Consider the following 15489-nt stretch of genomic DNA (forward strand, 5'->3'; position numbering starts at 1 on the left):
AGTACATTTGTGTTTGAAAGAGGCACTGGCAAATGAATAAGTAAGAAGCATTAAACCTAGAGTTAGTCATTTTACAAAAGCATTCTGAAAAACTACACTCATGATTGCATTTGAAAAATCTGGTAACATTAATTTCAGCACTGAAATATGATTTCTTTTAAAAGCCTTTTCCTCCATGGTCCTTGCCATAGGATCCACCCCAACATCTGGATAACAGAATCTGTGCTGACAGACTAACGCACATGTGGAGGAGTGTGTCTGCTACTTTGCTGCTTCTCAAGACAGACACATTGTTTCTCTTTCCAACTCTGTGTCCCCTCCTTTTCTTTTCCTTTTTCTTTTCTTTTTTTGTCCTTTAATGAGGCTGTGCATGTCTTCCAGCTCTCTGCTGTGAATGTGACCAGTATGCAATATTGCATTGCATCTACACAGAACGTCTGGCTTAGGTGATACCAAGCAGTTACTGCCCGGGCTATGAATGTTTGCTAGGTTATTAACTGGCACATCTGGTTCTCTCCCTAGGAGGGTGAGTTCTGCAGTGCCCCAGGAATTTCTTTCATACACCATTTTTATTAGCTTTTCAAAAGAGTACAGATTACCATTGTAAAGGAAGATTTGGGTCATTTGTGAGGATATTGGTCCCCTACCTGTTTATCATGTTTAAAAAGCGAGACCAACAGAAACTCATTATTTGACTCTTGGAATTAATCTTTTTTTGTTTTAGGACAATCCTATTGTTCTTGTATTTGACAGGTCGGTTTAATTGAAAAATGGTTTGCGATTTGTGATAGATAGACCTAAAATATGTTTCAGAAAGCCACAAAGGTAACTTAGTTTAAAAATACAGCCCTCAAAACATTAATTTCTAATCTTAGTCTTCCTGTCAGCCTCACTCCATCATCACAAGAGAGAAGACAAAAGTTGTTTCAGGCTTAATCAAAAGAAAGAAGTGCATGTGTGGCTCCAGAGAGCAAATTTATCTACTTTGCCCACACATGGAAATTATACAGGTATTACACAGGATGTGAATTTATAATGCAAGAGTTATATTACTATAATTTCCCATGTGGATATCCCTATTTCAGTAATGTAAGAGTGTTCTTTTCTGTTTTTGTCTGTGTCACTTCCGAAGCAGTTTAAGAGAACTACTGGAAAAACTGCTTTTGTTTTCTTATTGAAAAAAAGCGTCCACATGGGGGAGGTACAGAGGTAGCTCTCCAGCGCTTTCATTCTGCTGTCCTAGTGAAGTTCAATACTCCTGGCCAAAGCTCTCCTGAAGCAAAGCTGGGAAAAAGGAGCTTAAATACCTACCTACCTACCTCAATCCCCTCCTTTCCAGGAGGAACTTTCCTCTAACAGTTAGTTACCTGAAACTGTTGCTGCAGACTTAAAATATGGAAAATATTCTCCATGTAGAGCTAAGCAAGTACAGAAAAAACAGGTTGCTGGAATTGTTATTCAATTTCTTTTGGATCCATTTGAGGCCAGATTTTTGGAAGCTGTTACCAGCTTCCATTGTTCTGAATGGGAATTGTTTGGCATTCACAGCCTTTGAAGGGCTGGTACTTCATGTAGGTGTTTAAATGGGAGCTCTGCTCTCCACTAACCTTTTGCAATTTCCTTTRGCTAGACTGACCATCCAAAAATACCACATTGTAAAGACAAACTTGTAAACACTCACAGAAAGCATATTTAAAATTGTATGCATAAATAGTTCATACTCCTCCACCCCGGAAAAAAAAACAACATTCTGTGATTTCTCCGACCAAGGGGCAAAAAGTTCACAAATGTCAATAAATTCATGCACTGAAAACAAAAACAAAACAAAAGTTCCTTATTATGGAAATGCAAACAGTGAAAGTTTTCAAGAATGTCACAATCTAATTCAAGATTTCTGTCAAACAGAACAAGAAGTTAAATCCATCAAGCGAAATTCTGATTTCTTTTTATTATTATCAAAATAAATAGGATGTCAAGTCAAAACTCTAAGCCATAAATTATAAAATCAAATAAATTAAAGCCAGTGGAATATAAAGATCTTCTCACCTCCTCAGGTCTGAATCTTCTCAAAAGCCCACCTTGGCAGCAATAGACTTGGCATTATTCAGTCAGCTCCAATCTTAAAAATAACCGCAATTTACTTGGTCCACTAAAGTTCATGGAAATCCTTACAGGGTTTTTTGTTGTGCTTTGTTGTGCCTATAAATTGCATTGTCTTCTTAAGGCTTCCTGTCCTGCAAACAGAGGCACTAGCACAGAGATTCAACTGAGATTGTATTTCCCCCTCTTCTGCTGCTTTTATTTAACCAAAAAAAAAGAAAAAAAAAAGAAAAAGGAGAGAGAGAAATGGTAGAAGTTCCTTACAGGAGTTGGAAGAGGACATCTGCAGGCAATTTAACATGAGAGTTTGTTTCTGTGTCAGCTGGCAACCCCTGGATAACTCTGTCATGTAACTTATAGGCTAAAACATGATGTAGGACAACCAATGAGATGGGTAAATATGGCAGCACATCAGTTTTATTTGATTAAGATTTATACTTTTTCAAAGGGAGCAGCCCTGCCATAAACTATGAAAACAAACATAATCCTGCAGCTAAGGGAACATCCCACCCTGCGTCACCCCAACAGAACTGATCTTCATCAAACCCACCTTCCACTGCAGTGCATCAAAGTCTTTCCCTTCCTTGTAATGCAATTTGAAGAGCAACTGAAAAGAGTTTTTTTCAGACAAGGAGGGAAATTGCTCCATTCCTTTCATGGGGAACAATCCCTTCCAGCAGTCCCCTTTTGAATCAGTAAGAATCTAGCTTGTATTCCTTTAGAGACTACAGCAGCTGAATGTGGATGGGCTCATGCAAGAGAGAGGCCAAGTCTTAAATTTGTGCCTCGGTTCACTACTTTCTGCCGATTTTGAAAGGACGTTCAGAAACATAGACTGGTATGTAAAGAGAGCTCTGGAGATAACCCTGCTCACAAAGTCCCCCCACTCCATGTGTTTAATCTCCTCCCAGTTAGACAAATCTGGTCAAGTGAGGAATGCTTATTCATTCTGGTTCCACTTCTGTTCTTGCATCAGATCTTATATATTCTGACATTTATAGCTATGCATTTAAACTGAGGCACTGATTAGATGCAATTGTTAAAATTACCCTCCTCCTCCTTCCTCCTTGTGTGTATGCTTTGGTTTGAATTATTAGCAATTTAAAAATCAATCTTGGAGTTAAATGTTTAATGATATAATTGCTTCTGTTGCCTAAATTTGTTTAGTTTGTGCTTTATTAGCATGTAATAACTGAAAGTATATTTTCCTCTGTCTGAGTTAATGATGTCTGCTGTGATGGCTCATGCTCCGTTAGCTGACTGGCTGCAGTTCTGGGACAATTCTGAGGGAACTGGAAAGATTTTCTGAAGCTGTAACTAAGGAGTAGGCAGCTTCCCTTAGTCTCTCTAACTGAATGAATTTGAACTCTCAATTGGCCTCCACTTTGAGCTTTAAACAATTTTTTGTTCATTCTGAGGTCATTTTGAGGGCTTCTTAGTCTAAACTTCAGGGCAGGGAAGCTCTGCTGTCCCAGATCCAGGACACACATGCCAGCTGGGTCCCAGCCATGTAGCACAGTGTGCTCTGCAGCCCTTGTCCCCCAATTTTCTCCAAAGAGGGGATCTGCAGGAGAGCATTGCTGCTCCCTGCCTGCTCACATAAACGTGTTCCTTGGAAAGGAAACTTGGAGGCTGGAAGGAAGGTGGCATAGCCATCTGTCTCCTGCTGACAATGCAGCAAGCACTGCACCCCGAGTGCCTTCAGAGATCACCTGCAGTCCTGCCGTGCAAGTCTCCGCGGTGCACCAAGATCTAGAGACATCAGCTTGGGTTTGGGACACAGCTGCTCCTGCATGGCCTGCCATCTACTCGATCTAGCCCCTGCTTTCCAATGCACTAGTGTGTAAAATGCCATGTTGACATAATTTTATTACTTTGGAGCTGGCATGTTCGGAAAGGACTTGGGTATTCCCCTAGTTCCGTGTTTATATTGAGGATATGCCACATAAGGTGGGTTTCAGCTCATCTAACGATGAACTATCTAAAAGTCCTCCACTGCCTAGTTTAATCTATTACTGTAGACTCCCTCTGCAAACAGTGAAAGGACACAGGCACTTCCAAGGTCAATTCACCTCTCTAAAGAGAGGGCCCCAAATCTGCTTAAACTAAATATCAACCAAAAGCAGCTAAAGTTAGGTAAGTGTCTTGTCCAGCGTATCCTCAGGCTCTATCTAATCATTTGCCATTTTGAAATTCTCCCACCTGGATCTATTTTTCCTTCCCTGTGGGCATGAAGCAAATGTCACAGTTTGCAATGTCAGGCCCTGTGACAGAACCGTAAACATAAAACACAAACGTAAAAAGGGCTACACATTTGGGGACCAAACACAAACTCCTATTCCTAGCTACTGCCCTAGGGGTGGTGGCAACGAAGTTTGGTGTACGTTCAGATTTCTGATGTACTTAAATTACCATTGATTTAAGCCAACATACCATAATATATTCTTTATAAGTGTGATACCTACTAGAGAAGTCTATGCATTGCTAAGCCCTAGGACTGGCTATGCTGGACACAGGAATTCTCACATTTGCAGAATTCCTAGCACGTTATTCACAGCTGTTACCTCTGCCAGATTTCTGGGTTCCTGGAAAACCTCTATATATGACCACGGCAGTATGGACAAATAATTATGTAAGCTCATCCTGGAAGGCTCTCAGCACACCACAGATTTATCTACCTCAACTATTTTGCTGAATTTGAAATAGCAGGTTAAACAGTCCTACCTAACTTTTACTGCTATGCAAGGAGGTGATAATGACTACCAGTAAGTTTATCTTTGATCCAAGATAATCAGAGACAATATACAATATATGATGCACATGCCAAACACTTCTCCAGCCTCAGCAGAAGAAAAATTGATTCCTTTTACGTCACACAGAAAGAAAAAAACACTGGAAGCAATAGAAGTGCTGGCCTAGGCATGTATGGGATGTAGTAAAGTAGAACTAGCGTACATTGGTTGAGTTTCACTGTGTTGTAAATACAGAGGGTAACATTTGGGGTTTGCAGGCTGTTAGGCAGCAGAAAGCTTACGGCAGCTTTTCTGAGCAGGACCTGATATTGAAGGAAGCAGATGCTAGAGCTTCTTAGGTACAGAGCTCACTGGAAAGACAGACATAGGTATTTAGGGGGCAGCAGTGGTCCTCTGTTGACCTTTTCCATTTTTTCTCAGACAAAAAGAAAAAGATGCACATTTTTGGTGAATAAACGAAATTACACCAAGAAAACACTTCACACACAGAATCAATTTCTCTTTATAATGAAGCACACCTGGCAGTACCCAAATAGTGGCTACTGGTTTGAGCCAGAGGAAAAATATTTTTTTCGCAATGAGAATTTGGCTTTGCTTGAGAAAGAACACTAGGAGTCTGAAAATTTCCTACAGATCAACAGTCAAAGACTTATGGCAAATAATTAAATATCAAGTTGGTGGAGGTATCTAATCAAACAGCCATAAATTTTTATGAGGTAATGTCTGTATTAATGAGCTAAAGAGGGGGATTAAACAGCACAGCAGTGAAAGAGCTGATATTACACTTCTAAGTCAACTTTGTGACACCAGCAGGACTGGTGAAATAATCTAAAGGGGGCTTGAAGAGATTAGAAAATGGACAGAAAATAATGAAACAAGATTTCAGATTTAAGGATGATGGTTGTCAACATGAGTCTACAATATGAGATCCAAAAATAAAAGAAGAGATAGAAGAGATTTTTTTGAGCAGCATATGCAGAGGAAACACATCACCAGGCTTAGAAGCAGCTCTCCCTGTCCATGAAATGCTGGAGCAACAGCCCTTGAAACATGGCTTTCAGTTCTGGGAAGCGTTACCAGAAGGATGACGGCATGGTGATTCGTGACCAAGCAGCTAGTTAGAAGCAGGACTGGCTGCAGTTGTAATGGCGATGGGGGAGGGCTGCCTCTCCATCACCTGGACAGCGTGAGCAGAACTAACATGGACAGGCTGTGGGATGCGCCGCATCTCCCCTGAGCACTCCCTCTACATCTGCCCCCTCTTTGGCAAGGTCAGGAGGAGTAAAAGCAGTGTGAAATTGAAGGCCGTTGGATGTGTACAGGCCAGATATACAAAGGCTGAGTGAAGAGGGGAGCAGGGTGGCTGAACATGAGGAAGTTCTTGATGATGATGATGAGTTGTGTGGAATAATCTTTTAAGAAAGGTTAAAAAGTAAAGGTCCCATTGCTTGGTATCTTTATGTCCAGATCAAGGCAAAATGCAAATCCAATGTACATTAAATAGCAATCCCTGTCTCACTGGGAGATATGCTATTTGTGTGAGGATAGTCCTGGACAGGTGGCTCCCATAACCGCTTGCCAAGGAAGGAAGAGACCATCATCGCAGCTGTTCATGCCCATGGGCTGCCCAAGCACYGCCCCGGTGGAGCCCCCAAGGTGCCCCTTCTCTCTGGTGTTTCACTGCGGCCACATGCGAGAGAGGCAGTGCCTTTGAGTTACCAAATACAGCATGGCTGCTTGAGCTAATGGTGTTGCTGGCTGCCATTCCCTGAGATGGCCAAGACTGTGGAAGGAGGAGAAACCTGCATTGGCAGTGGGTTTGGGAGAGCTACAGGCAGCAAAATAAGCTTGTGGTTTGGGAGCCCTCAGTCCCATTCCAGGGTCTGGAGCTGAAAGAGAAGAGGAGGAATCTTTCCAAGAAGACTTTTCTTCTTCTTTCCAAGCCTGACTCTTTTCGTCTCTGTCCCAGTCAGTCTTGTCTGTTCTTCCTCACTTCTGCTCCTATCTCCTCCCCACCCTCAGCTTGCCACCCTAGCCCCAGTTTCTGTGGCCTTCTGCTCTATGATTTCTACCCATCAGCAGTAGAAATGTTCAAACTTTTAACTGTCTGGCAGACTGCAGAAGTGACATTTGAATACATCTGATTCCATACAAGAAAGGGTTAGGGTAAAACATATATATTGGCCAGGGCATTAAAAATGCATTTGGTACTCTTTAGTTTGCTCTTTCCTGCTTATGAAAAGATAATTTTTGTTTAAAAATGGCCTCACTTAAGGACTTATCCATGCCATTAGTCCCCAGAACAATAGAGATTAAAGTCTCTAGACCATCTCCTATCAAAATAACATGCTTTTCTTTGAACATGTCATTAACACTGTTTTCCATCTGGCTGCTGGCAGCAATCTTGGATTTGCTCTGAAATGCTGAAAGTTCATCAGTTATAGTACACAGAAGCCATTATCTCTCTTTCCCTTTAGCAAGGAGGTATTTGCTCAGGCAGCAAGAAGGAGGTAGAGTTCAAGAAAGGAAAAAGAAGAATTTACTCATGTAAACTCTATGGCAATCATTTGGTCACAGTCCAGAATTCAAAACATTTGAGAAGTAAATCACAGTTTCTGCAAGTAAGGAAAATCTAGTGTTCAAATACAGTAGTGATTCTGACATTATCATGTAACTGATATATGTTGACAGGGAATGGAAAAAACATCAGATTTTAACCCTGGCAGTCTGGGGGCCATGTGAATGACCAAAATAGCAGAGTACTCGTGCAGAGAAGTGTCATGCATGTTTGTGCTAAACTTGGTTCCTTCATTTTATGAGAACCCAGAGTAAGCCATGACTATCGTTCAAACAAGGTTTAACAACTGTGATCCAGCTAGCATAATTAGAAAGAAGCACTGTGAAATTGAAATAGCGTTGTTATCGTCTCAGTAAAAAGAATGGAAAAAGCTTCTAAAGTTTTTCCAGAATAATGAATGAAGTACACAGTGAGGGGTAAGCAAAGGGGATGGGACTTACAGCTATTCAGCAACTGCAGCTTCAGTGACTGCTGATATGCATGCTTTTCCACATCTGTCACTGAGGGACATTTGTAACCCACGAGATGAGAGCATGCATGCAGCAGTTATCATGGAGCAGCTGTCAGGCAGCAAGTTAGCAGCCTAGACAACCCGCAGCAGCTTGTTCACCTCTGTACTCTTGGGCTAAATGTACATTCACATAGCTAGAGGCCATTACAGGCAAGATGTCCATTGGATTATCGTTGCTTAGTACCTTTAGGAGTCTTTAGCCAACAACTATCAGGAGCCATTTTTCCATATTTTTTGGAGGGGAACAGAGTGTGTTATTAAATTGACTCCAGGGGTGACATACTGCGATACAGTAGTATTACATACTCCATATGGATTGCCTGCTCAACTGTCGCAATGCATCAGCCATTAGCTTACTTCACATGTGACTTTGGGCAAATCTCTTTGCATCTTTGGCTCAGATATCCATGCTCTCACTCTTAGCTGAGCTGCCGAAATGTCATTTTATAAGTAATGAAAGAAGTACGTTATCAATGCAAGGCATCCACAAAGACCAGGCTCCTAACCTAGTCAAGACTCCAAAGATAGGTGGGAGGAAAAGTCAGGCCTTTATGAGCCAGTAAAATAGGGATAATAGTAATTCCTCCCTCCCTTCTTGTCCCCCATGCCTTTGTAGGTAGAGACTGTATTGTGGATATAAAACTTCCAGCATAAAAAAGTCCTGGATCCTATTTAGAGTCTCTACAATTCCAGGAAAAACAACAGATTGTATCAGACCCAGAATACGCTCCCTCATGAATAATACCAGAGAAAAAAAATCATATTTAACCATAAGACAACAAATTAGGTAGACACAGCAGCGTATCATCTACACTGTCACAACTTGAAATCCAACACATTCTTTGGCCAATAAAGGGGCTCAGGGATCAATACTTCCTTTAGCAATACGGGATACTGTGCACAGAAATGTGCATGTGCCACCTAGTTCACAACCCAGGCACTTAAGTCCTAAACTCTGGAGTAATTTTCAGAAATAGCTGTGGAGTATTTTTTTTATTTCTTCTGAGAAACCAGATTTTCCTTCACTGTGGTGTTAGTTACAGTTTTCAGATTTGGTAACTTCAATTCCATAGATTCAGAGGGAACAACCTCCTAGTTACATCCACAAAACAAATGGGGTTGTACAGACACTGATCAGCTGAATTTGGCTCAAGGTGTCTGATGCCCTTTGAGAAATTTTATAAAAAAATGTCCTCCTTGATTAACCTATCTGGGACATAAAGTGTCCCATTTTTTTCAACTTCTGAAAGGTAAAAGCAGGCCATACAATCTACAAGCACCTCTGTTCAGCTGTTGCCATTCACCTATCTCTTCAGTWATCCCAGATCTCAAGACCATCACCAAGGAACAGAAAAGCTGGACCACTTAAATATACTCAGATCAAATCTTCCGCTGGCATAAATCATCCTTGCTTCAGTGAACTATACTCATTTACTCCAGGGTGAAATCCATCCTGATAAATGCAGTCATTTCATTACCTATATAGCAGTACCTTGGCCTCTTCCTCTCCCAGTGAGCACCAAAGGAGCAGCAGTAACTCATTTCTTCCTGAAAATTGGTTCCTTAAATCCTCCTACAGTGATGACACGAACTAACTAAAGCCAGATAAACATTTGATCTTTGCAAATGAGGCTGCTGAAAGCTGAATTTAACCCCTAAAAAATAAAAGTTTTATTAAATGGCCAGTCATGACCACTGACAACGCATGCTCACTTCAAAACAAAACATGTGAATCTGAGGTACTATTTGCACAGTGTTTCTAGGTCTATCTTATAAGAACTAGAGTTTAATGAATAACAGAGCAAAAAAAATTGCATTAAAAAATTTGTGCAAATGACAATTGATCTTGCCCATACAAATCACAGAATCACAGAATCACTGAGGTTGGAAGGGACCTCTGGAGATCATCTAGTCCAACCCCCCTGCTCAAGCAGGGTCACCTAGAGCACATTGCACAGGATCGCGTCCAGGCGGGTTTTGAATATCTCCAGAGAAGGAGACTCCACAACCTCTCTGGGCAACCTGGTCCAGTGCTCTGACACCCTCACAGTGAAAAAGTATTTCCTCATGTTCAGATGGAATTGTCTGTGTTTCAGTTTGTGCCCGTTGCCTCGCGTCCTGTCACTGGGCACCACTGAAAAGAGTCTGGCTCCATCCTCTCGACACCCTCCCTTCAGATACTTGTACACATTGATAAGATCTCCTCTCAGCCTTCTCTTCTCCAGGCTAAACAGGCCAAGCTCTCTCAGTCTTTCCTCATAAGAGAGATGCTCCAGTCCCCTATTCATCTTTGTAGCCCTTCGCTGGACTCTCTCCAGTAGTGCCACATCCCTCTTGTACTGGGGAGCCCAGAACTGGATGCAGTACTCCAGATGTGGCCTCAGCAGGGCTGAGTAGAGGGGGAGRATCACCTCCCTCGACCTGCTGGCAACRCTCTTCCTGATGCACCCCAGGATACCATTGGCCTTCTTGGCCACAAGGGCACATTGCTGCCTCATGCTTAACTTGGTGTCCACTAGGACTCCCAGGTCCTTCTCGGCAGAGCTGCTTTCCAGCAGGTCAACCCCCACCCTGTACTGGTGCAKGGGGTTATTCCTCCCCAGGTGCAGGGCCCTGCACTTCCCTTTGTTGAACTTCATGAGGTTCCTCTCCGCCCACCTCTCCAGCCTGTCCAGGTCTCTCTGAATGGCAGCACAGCCCTCTGGGGTATCCGCCACTCCTCCCAGTTTTGTATCGTCAGCAAACTTGATGAGGGTGCACTCTGTCCCTTCATCCAGGTCATTGATGAAGAWGTTGAACAAGACTGGACCCAGTCCTGACCCCTGGGGGACACCGCTAGCTACAGGCCGCCAACTAGACTCTGCACCGCTGATCACAACCCTCTGAGCTCTGCCATTCAGCCAGTTCTCARTCCACCTCACTGTCCACTCATCTAACCCACACTTCCTGAGCTTGTCTATGAGGATGTTATGGGAGACAGTGTCGAAGGCCTTGCTGAAGTCAACATAGACAATCTAGCCACTGACTTCTTGAAAACATCTCCTACCTGTCTTCTAAGTTTGATGAGATATAACTCTTGTTAAGGTGTTTTAGTTAATACCAGTCTAAGTAGCTAGAACCTTAGGTAGCTCCCAAATGACTACCAAGGAACTGCCCATTTTGTCTGAAGTAAAATAATTAGACTGAAGAGCAAAGATTCAACTTCCTGGTGAAAACAGTGTTCAATACTTTCATGGACCACCCTGTTTGGAAAGCTAGCATAAATGATGCCTTTTCTAGATTTGACCCTTAATATGCCAATATGAGAGATCTACTTTCACTGTATTTGTTTGAAAATTTCTATTAGTGACAAAAAGACCTTGATCCCTTGACACCACAGACAAAAATCTTCCTTAATATTATGTTTAACATCAAAAATTGTAAAGTTCCCTATTAAAATAACAGCCTCTTTCAGTGGCATGGGCAGAGCAAGAGGCAAAGTCAGGGTTGGTTCATACAGTCCTGTCTATAAACTCCTCTCCAATCTGCAGTCTCATTAGAGCAAAACTGTTTTGGACGAGTGAGGGAACACACAAACTTTGGTATAAACATGAGCGCCTTCTACCCAAGCCCTTTCATCCATTGAAAGCTGCCCAAATGACTGTCCAAAAAGAATGTGTTTGTTCTAGTTAGAGTTTACTGGATAGCAAGAATCCATTGGTCTTGCTTTAAATCACATAAACACTTCTTTTCTTAGCGGTTTGCCATTACTCCAAATTCATGTTACTATTTTAAGCCTTTAGCAGTAGCAATCCCTATTAAACTAGGGCCCTCATCCTGCAAACAGTTGGGCACACACTCAATTTTATCAATGCGGGCCATCTTATTTCATTGGGTCAGCTCACTCACAGGCACTAAACATGTAGAACTGCTTGAAGATCAGGGCCAAAATTCCCCACGTTGTGTTGAACTGAAACCAAAGGTCTGAACAGAAGAATGTCCTCCTTCTTCTTCCTGTCTACCTCAAATATTTCTGTCCATTAGGTTTGGGCAAAACACAACCCTTTGATTCAGGTGAAACTACACATCAAGGAGAAACAGGAAAACAGGAAAACTGTTCACCATACCAATTATGAATGCTCTATCCAAGCTGAAAAAAGTAAAGCTTAATCTTTACTAGATATGGAATGAAGCTGCCCAATCAAAATGTGGACACACCTTAATATTTTTAAAACATTCCCAAAATTGGACAGGGCCTGGACATTCTGAAATGAGACGCAAGAGCTGTGAGATTGGTTACACTTTCTTCTGGTGGAGGGAAAGGCTGTTTTCAAAATAGCACATAGGAAAACTCACACAATGCAAATGAAATTACCCTTACTGCAAAAAGATGTCTATGAATATTCATATTGGCCACATTCATTTGTCTTCCACATTAATTTTCTGCACATGTTCAGGCTGTCAAATCTTAATAATTCAGACATTCCTAGAAAGTGATCTTCAAAGTCACAGCTCTAAATGTGCACGAATGAGACTGGGTCCACTTATTCAAGGAAATGAAAGAAACAATATCATGTGACTTACCTGATGAAATACAGTTGGACAAAACTATATCAAGGATGATTATAATGAACCCAATGTGTCCCTTCCCCATCACCACAGCCAATCACCACAGACAGAAAAGACTGGGACACCAGATAGTCTTTCCTATTGCCCATGCATGACTCTTTCTTATGGCTTATTTTTAAGCATGTAGTTAAGTCCGCTTTTAAAGCCTAAATGAASAGAGTATCCATGGCAGCTTTCAGAAGAATGTGTTTATACCAAAGTAAATTCCTTAATTACATTAACAGAAATTGGAAGGATTTTATGTTTATTTGGCTAGTTTTACTATCCCAAGCATAGTAAGAAAATAGTTGAAGTGCCTCTCTCACTCTCCTTTTTAATGTAACAGCAACTTCTGCATGTTGTACTGCTGAAAAAAGACTCCTACAGGGTTCCTTGAACACCATGACAGAGATTTTTATGCAGCTCTTCTATGCTAACAGAAAAACACAAAAATATTGCACATATACAGTAGATGTTATTGAAAATGCTGTTAGATATGCAACTTTCTTAGGACTGATCCAAATCTAGTTCAGCAAACTCCTAACAACTGTTCCTGAGATGTCAGACTGTGCTTGCTTGTTGTCTACGCCATGAGGGAAAGATGACTGACTCCTACTGGCAGCTTATCAGAACTGCTCCCTATTAGACTTGCTGCAAAAAGATGCGCGCTTTGCAGCTTGCCCTCTCCAGTTCTAACTCCCATGGTAAAAAATCCTCCTTCAGATGCTGGTTTTGGCAGAAAGCATGAAACTGAGTTCTTCTTCATATTGCTTTTTGGCTTTGTGGACACTTAAAAAGCGTGAAGAGGTATTAAATGCCCTTAAAATTTTTGGATTGTTACTATTTTAATTCCAGGTGACTAGACACATTGAGGGGACGTTTGTTTTTTGGGGTTGTTTTTATACTCATATTCCATAAAAACAACTGAGCACCATAAGACTGTGAAAAGTGTTGGGTTTTGGAAAATATGAAGAGAGGGAAGGGAGGAGCTCTTACACCACTGTCTGTCATTCTAGTATCTAAACACAAACCAAAAATGCTGTAGAGAGTTATATAGAGAAGTTCTTTCATTCACTACCTTTTTACAGGAAAAGTGAGTTATTTAAAATAATATTTCAGTTTTATTCAATTAAAAATAAGTTGAAAAAATCAGTTTTTCTATAGATAGTAGCTGACTGGTAGATAGCAGTTGACTGAGAAGAAACTCCATGAAAGATGCTGTAGAAAGAGTAAATTCAGGGAAAGATAGGAAGACAGACAAACAGAAAGAAAGAAAAAAAAATGAGAACTTTTCACTTACAATCTGCCTAGTGTGGCTGATCTACTTCTTTGATTACAGCAATCTTATTAAATCATCAGTTTAATGATTAAAAGTTGGTTTAAAGTTAATAAACCATTTTTGGAAGGGAGGATCCATGTCAGTGATAAACACTCGGTTTCATAGGAGCTGTAAATAAGGATCATTTGGCTTTCCACACCTATGGCATTGCTATACAAGTGTCTTTATTTTCTGAAAAAGAATTACTGCTCTTCAGAAGATAATCTGGAATTTATCATTTCCAAAGCAGCCAGGAAACCCTTTTCAAACAAAACCTTTAAATGATATAATAGTGAGGCAGAAATAGCGTATCCCCCACACTGGTCAGTTTGTGAGGATCACATGCTGCTGTATATATGCAATATCTAAATTGTATTGTTCTTAATGCTGTATCATCAGCTACACCTGGTAAGTCTAGCAGGTTCCTGTCCTTCAGTGATAGAAGAATTAAAAAAACATGTAACTTTAACAATGAAGCTGAAAACATGGTACAACACCTTCTGAAATGCAGCTGAACAATGCTATTTTTAAGGTCGTAACAGTTCAATGTCTATACTCCTATGATTTACATAAAACCAAGCACTGAATCTTTTCTAAGGGATTTTTGGTTTGCTTTGAATTTTTGCATTATGCTCATTTTCCTTCTACTGAAGTAAATTCAGTGTTTGCAACTGACTTCCAAAGAGCAGAACTGGGAATATATGAAGTCAGTATGTTTCAGGTAGACATATTTATTAAGCATGCTAAATATTAAAGAACAACCAAGGTTTCCTAATCTAAAAAGGGTTATCCTCAAAATATCCATGTACTTCAAACACATCAGAACAGGTGTCAACCACAAAGACTACACGACTGACTCAAACGATAATGTATAAATATCAAGGAATAAAAGACTCAGTGCTGTACAGCAGCAAAATTTATAAATGTACAACAACCCTGCAGTATGCATACACACTCTTTAATTTTATCACTCTCAAAACATCTGAAGACTCGCAGTAAACAGGAAACTAACCTTGATGTGAGCTGCTGGATCTGGGACAGTCTGAATCATGTCCTTTAACAGGCCAACGTGTTTACCAGAAGCTCAGACCCCAAGGCAGCTGCATAACCAAAGAAACAAAAGTCAGATGTTTATATTTTAAAAGTTTATTTTCAATAGAAATCTCTTATCTTTTTATAGACATAAAATCATCTTTCCTTCCCCAGATCTCCTCCAGAAGCTGTACAGCTGAAGCTCTAAGACATTTTTGTTTCCATGGAGTCTGTTAGGGTATATTTCATTCAGTTGGCCCTGAATTTCTCATGGAAAATTGGCATCTGTCTGTAATGGATCATTTTCTGGAACTGCATGGACCCATTATCCATCAGAGACATCAGGGATTTCCACAATCCCTTCTTCCCAATTTAGAAATATACAGCAGGATTGGGATAGATCTGGAGCTGATATAAATAAGCATTGTTTCACTGAAGTTGTGCCCATTCACAACAGCTGCAAATCTGATCCAGCCACTCAAGCAACAGCACTTCAGAGCACAGATCCTCCGGGATCCCTTATCAATGTCCAGTAATAAAGTGCAGAGGGGTGGAAGGGTGGGAGTGTGCATGTGTCTGCATGTGCAGGGAGTGGGGGGCTATTAAATTA

General features: G+C 41.0%; 1 protein-coding gene across 1 annotated transcript in view; it reads right to left on the minus strand.

Moving 5' to 3' along the window:
- LOC112972540 (transcriptional regulator ERG-like) overlaps nt 1–14929 on the minus strand; it is a gene marked incomplete at its 3' end in the record, with an annotated part of 76219 nt that extends 61290 nt beyond the window's left edge. The window contains exon 1 of the mRNA XM_026079160.1: nt 14860–14929. Within this exon, the coding sequence (XP_025934945.1) occupies nt 14860–14898 (39 nt within the window). The remainder of the gene's footprint in view (nt 1–14859) is intronic.
- Nucleotides 14930–15489: the final 560 nt, after the last annotated feature.

Source organism: Apteryx rowi, unplaced genomic scaffold (genome assembly GCF_003343035.1).
Source record: "Apteryx rowi isolate R43461 unplaced genomic scaffold, aptRow1 scaffold_493, whole genome shotgun sequence".
Taxonomy (NCBI): domain Eukaryota; kingdom Metazoa; phylum Chordata; class Aves; order Apterygiformes; family Apterygidae; genus Apteryx; species Apteryx rowi.